Below are 16,464 nucleotides of genomic sequence, written 5' to 3'. Positions count from 1 at the left end.
TCTAAATAAATCCGCTACAAGTCTGCAAGATTCTCTGACTAAATTGAATAACTGTTGTAATAGATATGGTATGAAGGTCAGCAATAGCAAGACAAAGACAATGAAAATAGGCAGAATCATTGAAAATGTCAACTGTGTTGTGAACGGAGAACCTGTGGAACAAGTAAAACATTTCAGCTACTTAGGCACGATTTTTACTGAAGATGGTAAATTAAATATAGAAATAGACAACAGAATCAACAAAGCTGGTATGGTAGGAAGTCAATTGAATAAATTCATATAGAATAAGAGAGAAATTAGTCGGAACACTAAATTAGCTGTATACAAGACAGTGTTCAAACCAGTTTTAACTTATGGATCTGAGAGCTGGGTCAGAAGTAAAACACGTGACCAAAGACTAGAGACCGCAGATATGAGAGTCCTGAGAAAGATTAGAAGTGTGAACAGATGGCATCTATGGCAATATCATATTAAAAACGAGGATATTAGGAAAGAACTTGATATTGTCAGCATCCAGGAATGTGTTAGCAGAGCTAATCTCAGGTGTTATGGTGACTTAAACAGAATAGGCAAGGAAAGATTAGTAAAACAAGCGTTCTCTGCCAGGTTGGCAGGAAAACGACCCAGAGGAAGACCAAGATATAGGTAGATTGATGCAGTACAAAGTGCCTTAGACGATAGAAATATAAGATCTGATGATGTTGAGTCTTGACAAGTAATAGACTGATTTGGAGGAAAATTGTAGATAGGAAGTCAGTAATGATGTAAATTTTTCATGTAGTACTATTGTTATAATTAGTGATTTTTATAGAGATGTTTATATAGAGGATATTATCATAATATTAATTCCTACCAGCTGTGCCATTGTTTAAATATAGGATTTTTATTTATTTTTAATATTAATCCTGTCATAGAGATGATCTCTGTTCAACAATTATTTTTTTTTATTTCTGAGTGTACCTATATATGCACAAGAGTTCACTCCGATTGGTGCAATGACCTTTTTTTAATATTTCTTTCAGAATCCAAAAATCATTGACTCAAGACCAAAATACAAAATAAACACATTTAATAAAACAAAAACAATATATACACACTTTAAAAAATATTACATAACTACAAATTTAATTGGATCCAAGGCCATTTAAAATAAACTTACATTTAAGACTAGACTAAACACTTTGTTTTCACAATGACAAAATGTTCATAGCCAGTTTCTCTGTCTGTTAAGGCCCTTTTCCAAAAGGATCCTATGAAAAAATCATTTTCATAGGATCCTTTCTCATCATTCATGTAGCACACATTAATTCTTCCTAACTCAATTCTGTCTCTTTTTAGAGAAATAATAGTTAGATCCAGCATCCTTAAGATGAAACTTCCTAATCAGAGTTTTCTCAAACGTTCCTTTAGAACATAAATAGCAATTTCTTCTTTTTTTCATTAATGCTTATCGACAGTCTTAACTCTTCCACTTTAAAAAATTCACAGGTCTACGATTCCCTTTTTGGAATCTACTACTAATCTTCCAATTAGCGTTTCCTCGAATATTCCTTTCACGTCTATAGCAATATTTTCTTTTATTTATCAATACTTATTCCACTTTGAAACTTCATAGTTCCACGATTCTTTTTTGGAATATACTGTTAATTTCCCTCTGCCTGTCACATAAAAAAACTCAATTTCCTCCAAATCTAAATGTCTGCCAGCCTGTGTTCTAATTTTCTCTCCGAACACTCTTCCTGTTTACTCCCATTACTCTGATACTGAACACTGTTCTTGTCAGCTGTGAATCACACATCAAACTTCTCAGCGAGCATGCACACTCCATGAAAGTGGCAAGCCAGAAACTAGGTATAATGGCTGACACGTTGTCTCCATTAGTGACAAGAGAATGTCTTCATAAAACACAACTTTTGATAATTTTAAACTATAATAAAATTCCTGTAAGTAATACAAATATCAAATCCAGTAATTACATAAATTTTTTAAATGCTTTACATATCAATTTGACAAAACAATTTCAATAACGGGCACATCGCAAGTGCCGACAATGCATGTTATGAAACTAAAACTAATAAACATACTAACATAAACAATAGGTAAAAATATTCAGAATTTTAAATTATGATTATTTTTACACTATCATATCCTGTACACCCCTTGAGGGTACATGGCAGGAATTTGATGATGAGAAATCTAATACGAGGTCTTCCTCTTACTTAAGAGTGGCAATTCTGTGCTGTGTTGTTTTTGCTGTACGTCAGCAATAACCAAACCTGGATGCTCAAAATCATGATCATACTCCTTTTGCAGATTAATACTGGAAACATCCTAATGCGCAATCTGCATAAAAATCTTTACAATCAGGCTTTCAGTAGCACTAAGGCATGTAGAAAGTTGGTCCCGTGAAATATCACTTCACCCTTGTACATGACATCTACAATCACTTTTAAATCCATGAATTTGATGCCTTGAGAATAATATTAGAATGTTTACAGGATTTTTCAAGAAATACACTATTACAGAATGAATTGAAGGCAGACAGCACTATTTTGTAAGTCTTTAGGCTCTTACCTTCAGACACTAAAAATTGTTGATAAGTTTCACTAGAAAGTAATTCATTAAAAACAGTTAATATATTAATATGGTGATTATTCCTTTTTAAAAAGGATTTCCTGAGTTTTCCTCTTTATAAATTAATGACAATTGTTTTAAAAAAGTTACCAATACCAACAATCAGCTTCTTACTTTACTGGCAAGACTTAACTGTAACACACAACAAAATTAGGTTTTTAACATGGCATATGTACAAAACTGCAATCTAGGAAAGAATTATGTCAGATTACTGAATTACTGATTTTACTCGCCCAGATTAATGAGTTTATCCTAAGACACTTCAAGATCTCACTCTCACATACACAAATTAATATACAATACCTTCTCAACAAACTATGAATATAAACATGAGAACTAAAATACACGCAACATTAACCATTTCTAACCTGAATTTGTTTTTCCAAGTGAAAAAAATTTTTCTTTCTATTTATTTTGTCTTTAGGTCTAAAAAAGCAAGAGTATCAAGTATTTTGATGAAAAATACATTTCAGGATAGGAATTCTGACCGACTGATTCCATATGGAATCATTATATTCTGGTAGTAAATATTCAACTTCTGAGCTTGTACTCTATAATCCAATATATGCATATTATTCTACTAAGTCATAAAAACCGATATCGGTAAGATTTATATGTATAATACATACCTGTTATTATATTAAAGAAATGGAACTGCGACATACAATACCAATTGGAATCATTCACATAATATGGGCTACGAAAGCCAAGACAGTTAGTGATTCCAATTGGAATCACTAGGGAAGGGTTAAACTAATATATTTATTAGTTTAACCCTTCCCTATATATTTTTTCCTAAATTTTTCCCAAACATTTCTATATGTGGAATTCATTTCCTGATCTGCTGTTTGGATCTTCAACAAAGACCATCTTTTCTATTTTCCGTATGTCAGCTGACTTTTCTAATGACTAAAAAAATACCTCCACTTCATCCAAAGTAGAAGATTCTACTTTGCCTATTCATAAATAGGCATGCAAAACAGCATTCAAAAACATTACACAGAATCAATAAAATTAACTTTTCCCATTGTGGGTTATGCTCCATGGCCTGTCATAAAACAAGTAACCTGGTTTCTCTGAAACCCTGATTAATGCTCCATTAGGACAGTTAACCCTATTTGCATAGTGTATTGTAGTCAACTGTGTGTGTGTGTGTGTGTGTGTTCATTTGGCTGACTTGACTGTTTTTCAGGAAGAAAAAAAAAAAAAAATCTGAGGCTCTTGGAGGAAAATTTCTAATAAATGTTCTCATCCTAGATGAGATTCGAACCCAAGTCTTTCAAATTACAGGGCACTGTGGAAAACGAATGAGCTAAGGAGGTTCTTAAAATTTTGAAAGATATGGGTTTGAATAAAATTTTTTTCAAATGTTCCAAAAATCTTAAAATTGGCAAAGCCCATATCTGTGAATGTACTTTAGGTGCAACTTCTTGACTGAGGGTCATGTGCAGCGCATGACCAAAAAAATGCTTTCTTGCATGTTTTGATCTCCCCCCCCCAAAAAAACTGGTGCTACCCATGTGATACAGCTTGCTATCCTGCATAAGACAAGATGAAAACCTGAAGATGTTCTTTTTCTCTAACTTGAAACAAAATAAGCTAATACAGAAATACAGAAAAAAATGAGTGAAAATTTGGTAGGCATGAAAAAATACTCTGGGTGCACATGACATTTTCAATGATTTACTCTCAAGCAAATACCTCTTGCTAACAGGTAGTATCAAATTTCATTCATTTCAACTGAAAAATAAATAAATTTATGTGCCTCAAAATATTTGACGGTTTTTAAAAGCATTGAATAAGAAAAATAGGCAAGAAGATTTGACTGTTTTTTAAAGCATTGAATAAGAAAAAAAAATCTCAATGTATATTTCATAAATGAATTTTTGATTTGGTGACTAAATTATTATTGAAAAGCTTTAACCTGGCATCATAAATTATTAAATGAAAGAATACTAAATATCCGCTGTTGCTTTATAGTGAAATAAGCAAACAATGGAACTTAAAAAAGCATAACTTTCGAACAAGAGCTAACTAAGGTTTCATCATTGACCTCTCAACATTTCTACTGGTCTGTGATGAGAACCAATAATTAAAAAAGAGCAGGGAGTTGGTAACTCTTAACCAAAGTATCCAGAAAAGATGAACATACCAACTCTTGGGCACGGTACTGTTTTAAATAGTACAATGCCTAGACAAGTCAACTCATAGTAAATTTATATAATTTCCCTATCACCTTTCAAAACTTTTCAAGTTTCACAAACATTATGGACTCACATGGTGGAAAAAGAACAATATAATAATTTTCTTTGTTGTAAGTACATAAACATACAAGTCCACATGCATAGGGAGTAAAAATTAAGGCAGGTGAAAATAACCAAATGGTATTTTAGCATAGCAACTGTCTAAAACATTGCTATGCTGTCTAAAACATGTTTTAGACAGCATAGCAATTATTAATCTCATATATTTTATATTCTCATATAAAATATATGAGAATTCAGATTGGCAAGTACTCCTTAATAAATAGTAATAAAGTAAGGAAAAAACAGTCCTGTATTTAAAAAAAAATATGGTTTTGAGTCAAGTTCAGACTACTGTTACTTCTGGGGAACAGTGCCTAACACACCCAATCCAACCATCTCACAGAATGGTCTGTGAATCAAGAGCTAAAAAACTGATTACAACAGGTTAGAACTAAAAATTGGTACGTTTTTTAATATTGCTATAGCAGGAACAACTGAACTGAGTCACATGGATAGTTAAGTCAACCTGTATGATAAAGCATTTGCACTTTCGCGCGTATACTGCATTATAGTATGTAGATAAATGGATATTTTTCCTTACTTTAATTTTAAGCAAAACAGCCTGATAAATGACTAAAATGGAGAAATGGAAAATATAAAATGAGATTTATGTAATTTTAATTATTAATCAATAGCACTTCTGCTCTCAGTTACCTGTTTGCTGCTGACGTCTATCCGAAGCTTGTTTAAGTGGTAGACAAACAGGGCAATCACTTCGTGTACAGTTTTTCCAATGTGAAATAATTTGACGAGATGATGCACAGTGAGGGACTGGACATGCTTTCCCAGCCTGGCATGTAGTCATGTGATTAAGAACATTCTTCATTGTCCTACAGTGGGGTAAGGAACACTGCCGTACTTCTCCATTTGCCTGATTCTCTCTTCTCTGACATTTATGTGCATGAAGTAAAAGTACTAGTTGTTGCTGAATTAGTTTCCGCTTTTCAGGATCTGCAGTTGGTGTTGTAGCTCCTGTTGTAGTTACTGGTGCGACACTTCCTGAATTGCTTGTTAGTGAAGACACAACTTCGGTCGTAGTTACCTGACCTATAGTTTGGCTCTGCAAGCTTGATCCTGGAAGCTGTCCCAGCTATAAATTTATAACAAAAGTTACATCAGCAAAACAGTTTTATACTGCAACTTCTATATGGCAATAAATCAATTTGATCAATAAATCAATCAAGATGTGAAATACAAACCTCTGTATATTGGTTTGAATTTCACTTGAAGCAGCAGTACACAGGCTGCTTCAAGCTTGTAACATTGTGACATAATACAGTACTAAAATACAACTCTATTATAAAATAACTTCAAAACTTTAATGGTTTGATTCACCAGCACATTTGGAATGCTGCATTTTTTACCTATAGGTCATCCTTCTCCTGGCACATCTTGGTATCATGTCCTGTAGGCACTGAAGCAGTGCCAATTGGGATGATCTTGATATTTTTATGTATATATCTTTTCCACAGTGTGATTATTGCTTGCTTGCTCTCTCTATATATATATATTGATCCAGGCATTTGCTCTTAATAACTGAAATTATTTTTGTCGTGATGCTGATTTTGTTACCCATTCCATTTCAGGATCCCTGACCCTAATCCAGGCCTTGGTTTTTTCCAGCAGGAGAGCAGGGTAGTCCAAACTAAAAATGCAGTCAATAATCAATGGAATCTCCTGGGGAAAGGGTAGACCTCTTGGCATAAGCTCTTGGTATTCTTTTTTCAATCTGAACATTACTTCTCTTCTGCTCAATTCATGATGCTTTGTGGGTAACAGGTCAGTTTATTCTTACAGTGCTGTTCTCACATCTGGGATGGTACACCAGAGATCTTCAGAATGAAGAATTGTGTATGGGGGAAAGCTGTTTGCCTGGTTGATGTCTCTCTCTCTCTCTCAAAGTAGCAGAACACAGGCTGCTTCAAGTTTGTAGCAATGTGACATAATACAGTACTAAAAAAACATCTCTATTACAGATTTCATAATGAGTAAGAATAACTGTCCTAGTCACTTTCCTATTGTTTCACTTCACTTCTGCATTGTCTTTTCTATAGGTATTTCCACAGATTCTGTTCCAATGACTGGACGCTACTATTCCTCTGCTTCCCTCTAATCATGTGCAAGCAGAGGCAGCTGCTGGTTAGCATTCATATACTGTTCTGCTCCAAACTTATCAAAATGGACTTCTTATCCTATTTTTTCATTCCACATATTAGAGCAGTCTTTCCTGTGCAGATTTTCCCAATGCACAGCTTCCAGCTATTCAGAAAACATTGACACACCTTTCTTCTCTCTAATAACTTGCCTATACATAGCATTGCAATGTTATAGGTCTTGAGACCTTTCATGTGTGGGTTTGATATATATATTTTTAAAAAAGATGGCTCCAGTGACAACTCATTAAAAATAAAGGTATTAAGAAGGAACTTGACATTGTTAACATTAAAGAATGTATGAGCACAGCTAATTTAAAGTGGTACAATTGCATAAGCAGAATGGAGGAAGACAGGGCAGCAAAATAGGTGTTTGATTCCAGGATGGCAGGAAAAACAGATCCAGAGGAAGGCCATAGCTAGGTAGATTGATACAATTAGAAGTGTGTCAAAAGACTGAAATATAAGATCTGACAATATTGAAGTCATGACAAATACATTAATTTAGAAGAAAATTGTTGATAGGAAGATAGTAATAATGTAAACAGAATCGTGTAATATTATCACATTGTATCCTATGCACCACTTGAGGAAACATATCAGGAATTTCATGATGACAGGCTCACCATAAAAGTTTGTAAACATACATTTGTACCATGACTGGACTAAAAGATATCCTGAAAACCCTGTTCTAGAAATTAAACATGGTTGGGCTTTTCGAGCACTTTAAGCTTGCAATAAGCAGGATAGTGTTCTCACACTGTTGAAGTATCATCTATCATCTAAAGACATCCACAGACAGTGGAATGCAAAACCCACAGCCTGCTGATTGGAGAATAGACATTATCCAATTAGCCAAGTTCAATCTGCATTAAGTATTGGCATAAGGCAATGTTCGTATTCATTTTCTCATTAATGGAAACCGCAACAATAATTTCTTATTTGTGGAAAACTGAATTTTCTGTGGGGTGCTTAAGGGTCAAAGCTGTATAACTGAGAGGAGACCTCCACATAGCCTTTAAAGGAATGAGGAGAACCGACCAGGGCTTCTGACCTAATGTCCAATCCTCACCTTCTCGTGGTGCACCCTGTTGGGTATCTACTTTGATACTGAACGAACGAGGATGGGCTGGCGATTTGGGATTTAGCCGACCAAATTGTATTCTTATTGGTTAAACCAAAACAAAAAATGATGGTACAACATGACAAAATTTCATGCCGGCTGGGGCGTCGCCCGGTTAAACAAGGCCCCCGTTGTTTTCGCCAGGGAACCAGGGCGAACAGCGAAAAGTCGGCTACTGGAACAAATCTCAAAACAAACCCCAACTCAACATCACCAGAGTTAAAGATCGGTACTATCAACATAAGAAGCCTGAATGGCAAAGAAATGGAGCTAGCTGAGGAATTAGATAAGTACCAGATCGACATAATAGGGGTGACTGAAACAAAAAAGACCAAAACTGGTGAGATCTTTCTGAGCAATAAATACAAAATGTTATATTCAGGCAATGACAATCAAGGAAAAGAAGGAGTAGCCATAGTATTCAACACAAAATACGAGGCTAATCTTCTTGAATGGCAGTCAGTCTCAAGTAGAGTAATGTGAGCAAATATGAGAATGGGGAACTGGACAATGAGACTTATTTGTGCCTATGGTCCCACAGAAGGTTCTACTAAGGTAGAAGTGGAGGAATTTTTTGAGGCTTTAGAAAAAGCAACTGACACAATGAAAAATGAAAAGTTGGTCCTTGTTGGGGATCTAAATAGTAGAGTAGGAAATGATTGCGAGACATACAAAAATATTTTGGGAAAATTTGGAGAAAAGAGCAAAGCTAATAATAATGGCAAATATCTGTTGGATTTCTGCTCAGGACATGGACTGGTTATTACTAACACCATGTTCCAACATAAAAATGTGCACAAATTCACATGGAGAGAAGAGGCTAGGAATAAGAAAAGTCTCATTGACTATGTTATTGTTGATAGTGATGTTTTTCCCCTGGTGCAGGACACCAGAGTGTACAGAGGATTTGAAATTGGAAGTGATCACTATTTAGTCTTGAGCAGGATAAAATTGAATTTCATATTGAAAAGAATAACATGTAAGAAAGTTTTAAAGCGAATAAAAGTTGAGCAGCTCTCAGATGTGAACTGTAGACTAAAATACAGAAAGATTATTGAAAAGAAAATGAAAGAGTTTGAGAACAGGAATCAAACCTTGGAGATTCAGTGGCAAACTCTGAAGGAAACATTGATTGATTCTGCCAGAGAGGCATGTGGTGAGGTTGTGTGCAAGGATAAAAAAATCAGAACTCCCTGGTGGACACAGGAAGTTAAAGAGGCAGTGAAGGAAAAGAAGAAAGCATATCAAAAGTTCCTGGCAAATAAGTCAGCTTTTACTCTTACAGAATACAGAGACAAATGTAAGAAAGCTAAACAGTGTGTAAAACTAGCTAAACAAAAGTCATGGGAGGACTTTGGCAAAAATATAGAAAATAAATATCAAGAAGGTGGCAAAATATTCTGGAGGTTGTTGAAGAAGCTTAGGAATGGAGGAAAGAGTGCTGTAAAAGGAATTAGAGATGATAAAGGTGAAATGAAAACAGGAGAAAAAGATATCCTTGAAGTATGGAGTAATTACTTTGAAAAACTGCTAAATGAAACAAGCAGTGATGACAGCACAGTGATAAAAAACACTGACCAGGCATGCAGTCAGGAATACATATCCATACTTGAAGTAGAAAAAGCCATCAAAGGCTTGAAATGTGGAAAGGCAGCAGGAGTAGATGATATTCGACCAGAAATGCTGAAGTATGGTGGTATAAGAGTCTTACAGTGGCTGCACTGCATAGTTCAGAAAGCCTGGACAGAGGGACGAATTCCCGATGATTGGAGTAGAGCTCTCATAGTACCCATATATAAAAAGGGAAATAAAACTGAATGTGAGAATTACAGAGGTATTTCCCTACTGAGTGTTCCTGGCAAGATCTATGCAAGTATACTTGAGAAACGGTTGAGAAGAATTGTGGAAGAAAAGCTTGGTGAAGAACAAGCTGGATTCAGGCCAAATAGAGGCTGTCAGGATCAGATCTTCACTTTATGACAAATAGTCGAGAAAGCATGGGAATATAACAAAGATCTGTATTTAAGTTTTGTCGATTTGGAAAAGGCATATGACAAGGTGCCAAGAGAGAAGCTATTCAATACGCTGCAGTTATATGGTGTCAATGGGGCATTATATCAAGCAATACTTAGTCTTTATTTGAGTTGTGAGTCATCAGTTAGAATTGAAGGAAGTACAGGAAGATGGTTTAATGTTAAATCTGGTGTGAGACAAGGATGTACATTATCCCCTCTGTTATTCATTATCTATATGGATCACATTATGAAGGAATGTGGTATTAAACCTGATATCAAAATTGGAGATGTTAATGTCAGCTCTTTGCTTTATGCGGATGATGTTATACTTCTAAATAAATCCGCTACAAGTCTGCAAGATTCTCTGACTAAATTGAATAGCTGTTGTAATAGATATGGTATGAAGGTCAGCAATAAAAAGACAAAGACAATGAAAATAGGCAGAATCATTGAAAATGTCAACTGTGTTGTGAATGGAGAACCTGTGGAAACAAGTAAAACATTTTAGCTACTTAGGCACGATTTTTACTGAAGATGGTAAACTAAATATAGAAATAGACAACAGAATCAGCAAAGCTGGTATCGTGGGAAGTCAATTGAATAAATTCATATGGAATAGGAAAGAAATTAGTCGGAACACTAAATTAGCTGTATATAAGACTGTGTTCAAAGCAATTTTAACTTATGGATCTGAGAGCTGGGTCAGAAGTAAAACACTTGACCAAAGACTAGAGACCGCAGATATGAGAGTCCTGAGAAAGATTAGAGGCGTGAACAGATGGCATCAATGGCAATATCATATTAAAAATGAGGATATTAGGAAAGAACTTGACATTGTCAGCATCCAGGAATGCGTTAGCAGAGCTAATCTCAGATGGTATGGTCACTTAAATAGAATGGGAGAGGAAAGATTAGCAAAACAAGTGTTCTCTGCCAGGTTGGCAGGAAAACGACCCAGAGGAAGACCAAGATATAGGTGGATTGATACGGTACAAAGTGCCTTAGATGATAGAAATATAAGATCTGATAATGTTGGAGTCTTGACAAGTAACAGACTGATTTGGAGGAAAATTGTAGACAGGAAGTTAGTAATGATGTAATTTTTTCATGTAGTACTGTCATATCCTGTACACCCCTTGAGGGTACATGGCAGGAATTTGATGATGATGATGAATTTTCTGCACTCAAAGAGATGGAGATAACAGATGGTAGAAAGTTTTTTACCACGGGTGTAATATACGTTAAAGATACCAAGAAATTTTATATACTTGGTTTTAATCCTTTTCCCAAATAAGCAAAACAAAGTTCTGCACGTGAAATATATTCACGTCTGAGCTACTTGTATATAGAGGCTAATGACTTCATATCACTTACCTTAGTATGTATCCCATAATGCAAAGCACATCCCTTTCAGGCATGTATAATGCACATAATGGGAAGTGCCACTACCCAGACCTGGGAGAGATGCCAAGGTTGAAGGGATACAGAAGTCATATATTTTTCATATACAAGTAGACAAAAGGTGCTCGACCTTCTTAATAAAAATCTCTGGATGAGAGAAAGATGTAGAAATTTTTTTACTTTGGGTGTAATATACATTAAAAATACCAAGAAATTTTATATACTTGGTTTTAATACTTTTCCCAAGTAATCTCCCAGGTCTGGCTTCCACTGAAGAGACCTCAATATAGGTTGAAACCGGTGTTAAATTGTGAATGAAGAATTTTATGATTATTAATACTTCATTCATGATTTAACATGAATTGCATTTCCTGAGCTAAGTTTGCTCCTAAGTAAATTGTAATTTAACATGTTCGCTGCCAACTAAGAGTATGCTCGTAGTTGGTAAACCAGCTATGAGTATACTCATATGGTGATTACCGCCGGCAACGAGATTACTGTACTGACCTTGAAGAAGTGAAAATGCTTGGCTTGTGGAGCTAGCATCAAAACTGTGTATTCTCATAGATAGTATATGCTCTGCACAAGTCAACTACGAGAATACTCGTATGACACTTACCGCCGGCAACGAGATTACCGTACTGACCTTGAAGAAGTGAAATTGCTTGGCGTACGGGAACAGACTATGCCGAAGTAGCGTGACAGCAAACGTGTTAAACACTTACTGTTTTTTGTTCATTGAAATAATAATTGTAATTTTTTTTAGTTATTTATCTTATATAAATTCTTTATATTAACTTGTAAATGTATCCTAAGCAAACTGTAATATATGCATTTTATTTGTTGTTACTGAAAATGAAAGTATTTCTAAGGGACTATGCTAATGTGATTTGATTGGCTGCTGTCAGAAAACAAAGTTATTTTGAAATAGCGCGTGCCTTAGCATTGGGAACTATACAACGATCACGTCGGAATTTCATTGTAAACTGAAAGAGCATAAAAAAACAAGTTTGGGCAGGAAAAAGAGAAAGGATTTATGAGATAGAGGAAGAAAGAACCAGAGGGAAAATGGAGAGAGTGTAGGAAGCTCGTGAGATGTGATCTAACCTGGGATCGTATGACGTAACAAAGATTTGGAAACTTGTTCCGATTTTAATGAATCTTACTTCGAACTCATATTTATTTATAGTTTCCTGTCACCTTGTAGAGGAATTTACCCGAGTGAAAGGATAATATGACCGAGATTTATCGTAAGATAAGTTAATAAGAGCAAGAAAATAAATTTTCCAGTCTTAACAAATAAGTTATTGAACTCAGGGATACCATAAGTTTTGTGTTGCCTATAGTGGAAGATTATCGAGTGCCTAGAAGTGTTGTAAGAGTTTTCCATAATCTGCAAGCTATGATGATCATATACCGGTCAGAATATCTATTCTATAACTAACGTATGATAGTGTTACTTGTGTCCGGAGAACTTGGTCAAATTTCGTGTTGCTGGAGCCAGCTAGTCAAGCTTGAATGAGTGATATTATAAAACATTTCCTTGTGAAACTAATATGAGAAACTTCATTGAAGAATTAGTTCGTGTTTGAATGTATTATCTCACAATGTATATGTAAATTCAAGACTGAGCCTTTTAAGAACTATTTTAATCCTCTGATATCTATTGATGATGCCAGCTAAGTGTTTGATAAAATTGAAGTTTATAATTATTCTATGAAACAAAAAAAAAAAATTAATTTTTAAGTGTTTTGCTGAATATTGATGTTGTTTAAAATGAAACTAAGTTGAAATCCTAACAGATGAGAATTGTGAAAACCTTATATATAAGTACTAGCAGTAAATGATGCACTCAGCTGAGTAGAAGCTAAATACTTTATAGAATACATAAATTATTTTCTAATTGTATTGATCTTAATAGAGTTCTTATTTCTTATGTAAGAATAATTTTGTGAGAGAATTAAATATCTTGTTTAACTTGATTCTTGTGCTTACCTAATTTCAGTTTCATTGCACGGCTCATTAAAATACGAATCTTGTGGGAAACCCTATGTATAAATAAGAAAATTTCGGCCTGTAGGAAGTTCACGTTGCTGTTGTGCTATTTGATGCTCGATTTCTTCGCAATAATTGTGCGATTACAAACATAGAGTGGTGCAGTATAATAAAAATTTTCTTTATGTTTGAAAGTGGGGTCAACCAACAGCTAGCAAATATAAGGTTGGATGAGAGCCAAAGTCAACAAAGGTCTGGGTAGTGGTCCTTCCCATTATGCATTGCATTATACATGCCTGAAAGGGAGTGTGCTTTTGCATTATGAGATACATACTAAAGCAAGTGATATGAAGTCATTAGCCTCTATGTACAAGTAGCTCAGACGTGAATATATTTCACGTGCAAAACTTTTTTTGCTTACTTAGGAAAAGTATAGAAAATTTCTTGGTATTTTTAATATAACAAATGGTAGTTTAATATGAAGCCTAAAGGCAGCATGACGGCTGTATTTTTTGTCTGAAATTTTGAAGTCTGTTCAACATGTGGGATGACTATACCTGTGAAGCAGTCATGACTGAAAAAAAGAGGAAAAGGAGTGGAAGTAGGATTTTATTAATACTACAGTTGGATCAATCATTAGGCAAAAGTATGTTGTGAATTATGGTCTATAGTGGGCAAAACTTTTTTTAAGTGAATCCCATCCACAAAAGTTAGTAAACCTATAGTATGTTAGAATTAGTAGTTTCAGAGGGCTGAAGGTTAGGAAATCCAGAACTTTGTCCTTGATACAAAACATGGAATTTTTTCAAGCTTTCGGGACCATTAAAATAAAAATGGGGTGGTCTCACAGAAGGCAATGAAATTTACCTACCACCTAAACGCATTTACTAAAACATCCATGCCATGGTAGGATTGGAACCTACAGACTGTTAGTTGGAGAGAAAGTGTGCTATCTACTTTTGCTACCCCAGCTGACAAATACCACACACGCACACCATCAACTCCTCTTCAAATCTGCAGCTGCATTAAAACATCCTATCAGCCTTAATGAACTGAATGTATCAAGGCTTCCAAAAATCATACCTTTACTATAATTCTTTTGCACACTAATATTTAGAATTCTCAAGCTTCCACTATGTTGTTCGCTGATGTTTGCAGTTTTACATGGAACATTTTGAGCAACATGCTCTAGATTCCTCTCCTTTAAAACCCAAAGTCTGGCTTAGATATGTAGACAATGTTTTCACGATCTGGCCCAATGACCACCAGACACTTTCCTAATCCACCTAAACAAACAACACAAACGCATACAGTTCACAATTTAGATTGAAAAACAGAACATAGTTCCGTTTCTAGATACACTTGTCACACGTCTTCCTTCTCTGTTTACCTGAAACCGACACAAACTTGCCAATATATATATATATATATATATATATACACACACACACACAAACTCCTACCACCACCACCCAACACAAAAACTAGGTGTCATTAATACTCTAAAAAACAGGGCTTTGAAGATCTGCTCCAATGAACAAGTGCTGAAAGATGACTTTAAAGCTATCAGCAATACTTTTCTAAAAAATGGTTACAGCCAAAACACTATTAACAAAATTCTCTACAAGACCTCAATAAAAAACAAAGATAAACCAGATTACAATAAAACTATAACCATTCCTTACATTAAAGGGACATCAGATAAAATAAACAGAATACTACAGAAATACAACCTCAAAGCCACCTTTAAACCTCCTGCAAAATTAAAAAGCTTAATCAACTCATCCAAACCCACTCCCTCTGCTGGCCCACCCTGGAGTATACCTTATTTATTGTGTAAAAACTCGATGTAGCTTAAAAATACTAAAGCGCTTTACATCAATTTTTTCAGAGGTCAAGTCCCATGAAATTGTCATAAAAATAACCTTGTTTGTCTCAGTATATTTTATGCTAGATACTTTTGTAAATAATCCTATGGGAATTAACTGTATAAAGTTCTTTAACAAGAATATTTTAGAATGTCAAAAACAAAGGCAATGTTTTGCTGCTGGAATGTTGTGTAATAGCTCTCTATGAGGGCATAAGAAAGGTTGTTTATGACTTTTGTGTATGAGAAAGTGCTTACAAGCTCTGCACATAAACACCTCCAAAGTAAGTCTAAAAGGTTCAAACAGCTTTCCGCTGGCCGGCAACTTACGATCAAAAGAGTGCACGGAGAGAACAAAGAGCGGGTCAAACTTAAAAGAAGATGAAAGAGTCGTGCTGAATTCTTTGGGGGGGTTTACTACCCTTAGTGCAAGGACCCAAGATCGCAAAATAAAAGGGGACTGAGCCGAGCATAAAGGACTTCCAGTGTTCAGCAGAGAGAGTCATCAGAAGTCGGAACCAGAGCAGTGGTGGCAGAGAAAAGAGGTGAGACAAGACCCCAGTTACTACAGAGGAGAGCTGAGATCCAGGTGCCGAGAGAGCAAAAGGCAAAGCACTGTTACCAAAGAGAGCCAAATCAGTCATCGGCGATTAGTAGCAGAAGTGGCGGCAAAAAAGTAGACACCCATATGCTGAAACCTCTTGTATATGTGCTATTCGAGTACTGCAGATTGCAGTCAAAAAGCCCACTAATATCCCAAAGTGATACTGCTGTAGCAAGCTCCTGAAGGAAGCCTAAAACTTGAGATGAAAGAAAAGCCATAAAGAGTTTAGTAAAAGACTCTTGACTGAATGTGCGATACAGAGCCTCTGTAAGTTGATTCCCTTTGTATATTTTCTCTTATAATCTAGGAGATATGTTGTATATGGACTGTTAAGAATTACTGATTAAGAAAAACTGATGGCGCAGT

General features: G+C 35.2%; 1 protein-coding gene across 2 annotated transcripts in view; it reads right to left on the bottom strand.

Annotated features, from left to right (window-relative positions):
- Nucleotides 1–16,464, bottom strand: part of LOC150100272 (histone lysine acetyltransferase CREBBP-like) — a 345,238-nt gene that overhangs the window by 257,942 nt on the left and 70,832 nt on the right. For both annotated transcript variants that reach the window (XM_090403052.1, XM_090403053.1), the window contains exon 4: nt 5,595–6,030. In XM_090403052.1, the coding sequence (XP_090259178.1) occupies nt 5,595–6,030 (436 nt within the window). The remainder of the gene's footprint in view (nt 1–5,594; nt 6,031–16,464) is intronic.

This window comes from Typopeltis vanoorti, chromosome 13 (assembly GCF_054136105.1).
Source record: "Typopeltis vanoorti isolate ZY-2024b chromosome 13, IOZ_Tvanoo_1.0, whole genome shotgun sequence".
NCBI classification, from domain to species: Eukaryota; Metazoa; Arthropoda; class Arachnida; order Uropygi; family Thelyphonidae; genus Typopeltis; species Typopeltis vanoorti.
This window is presented reverse-complemented; position numbering and strand designations above follow the sequence as displayed.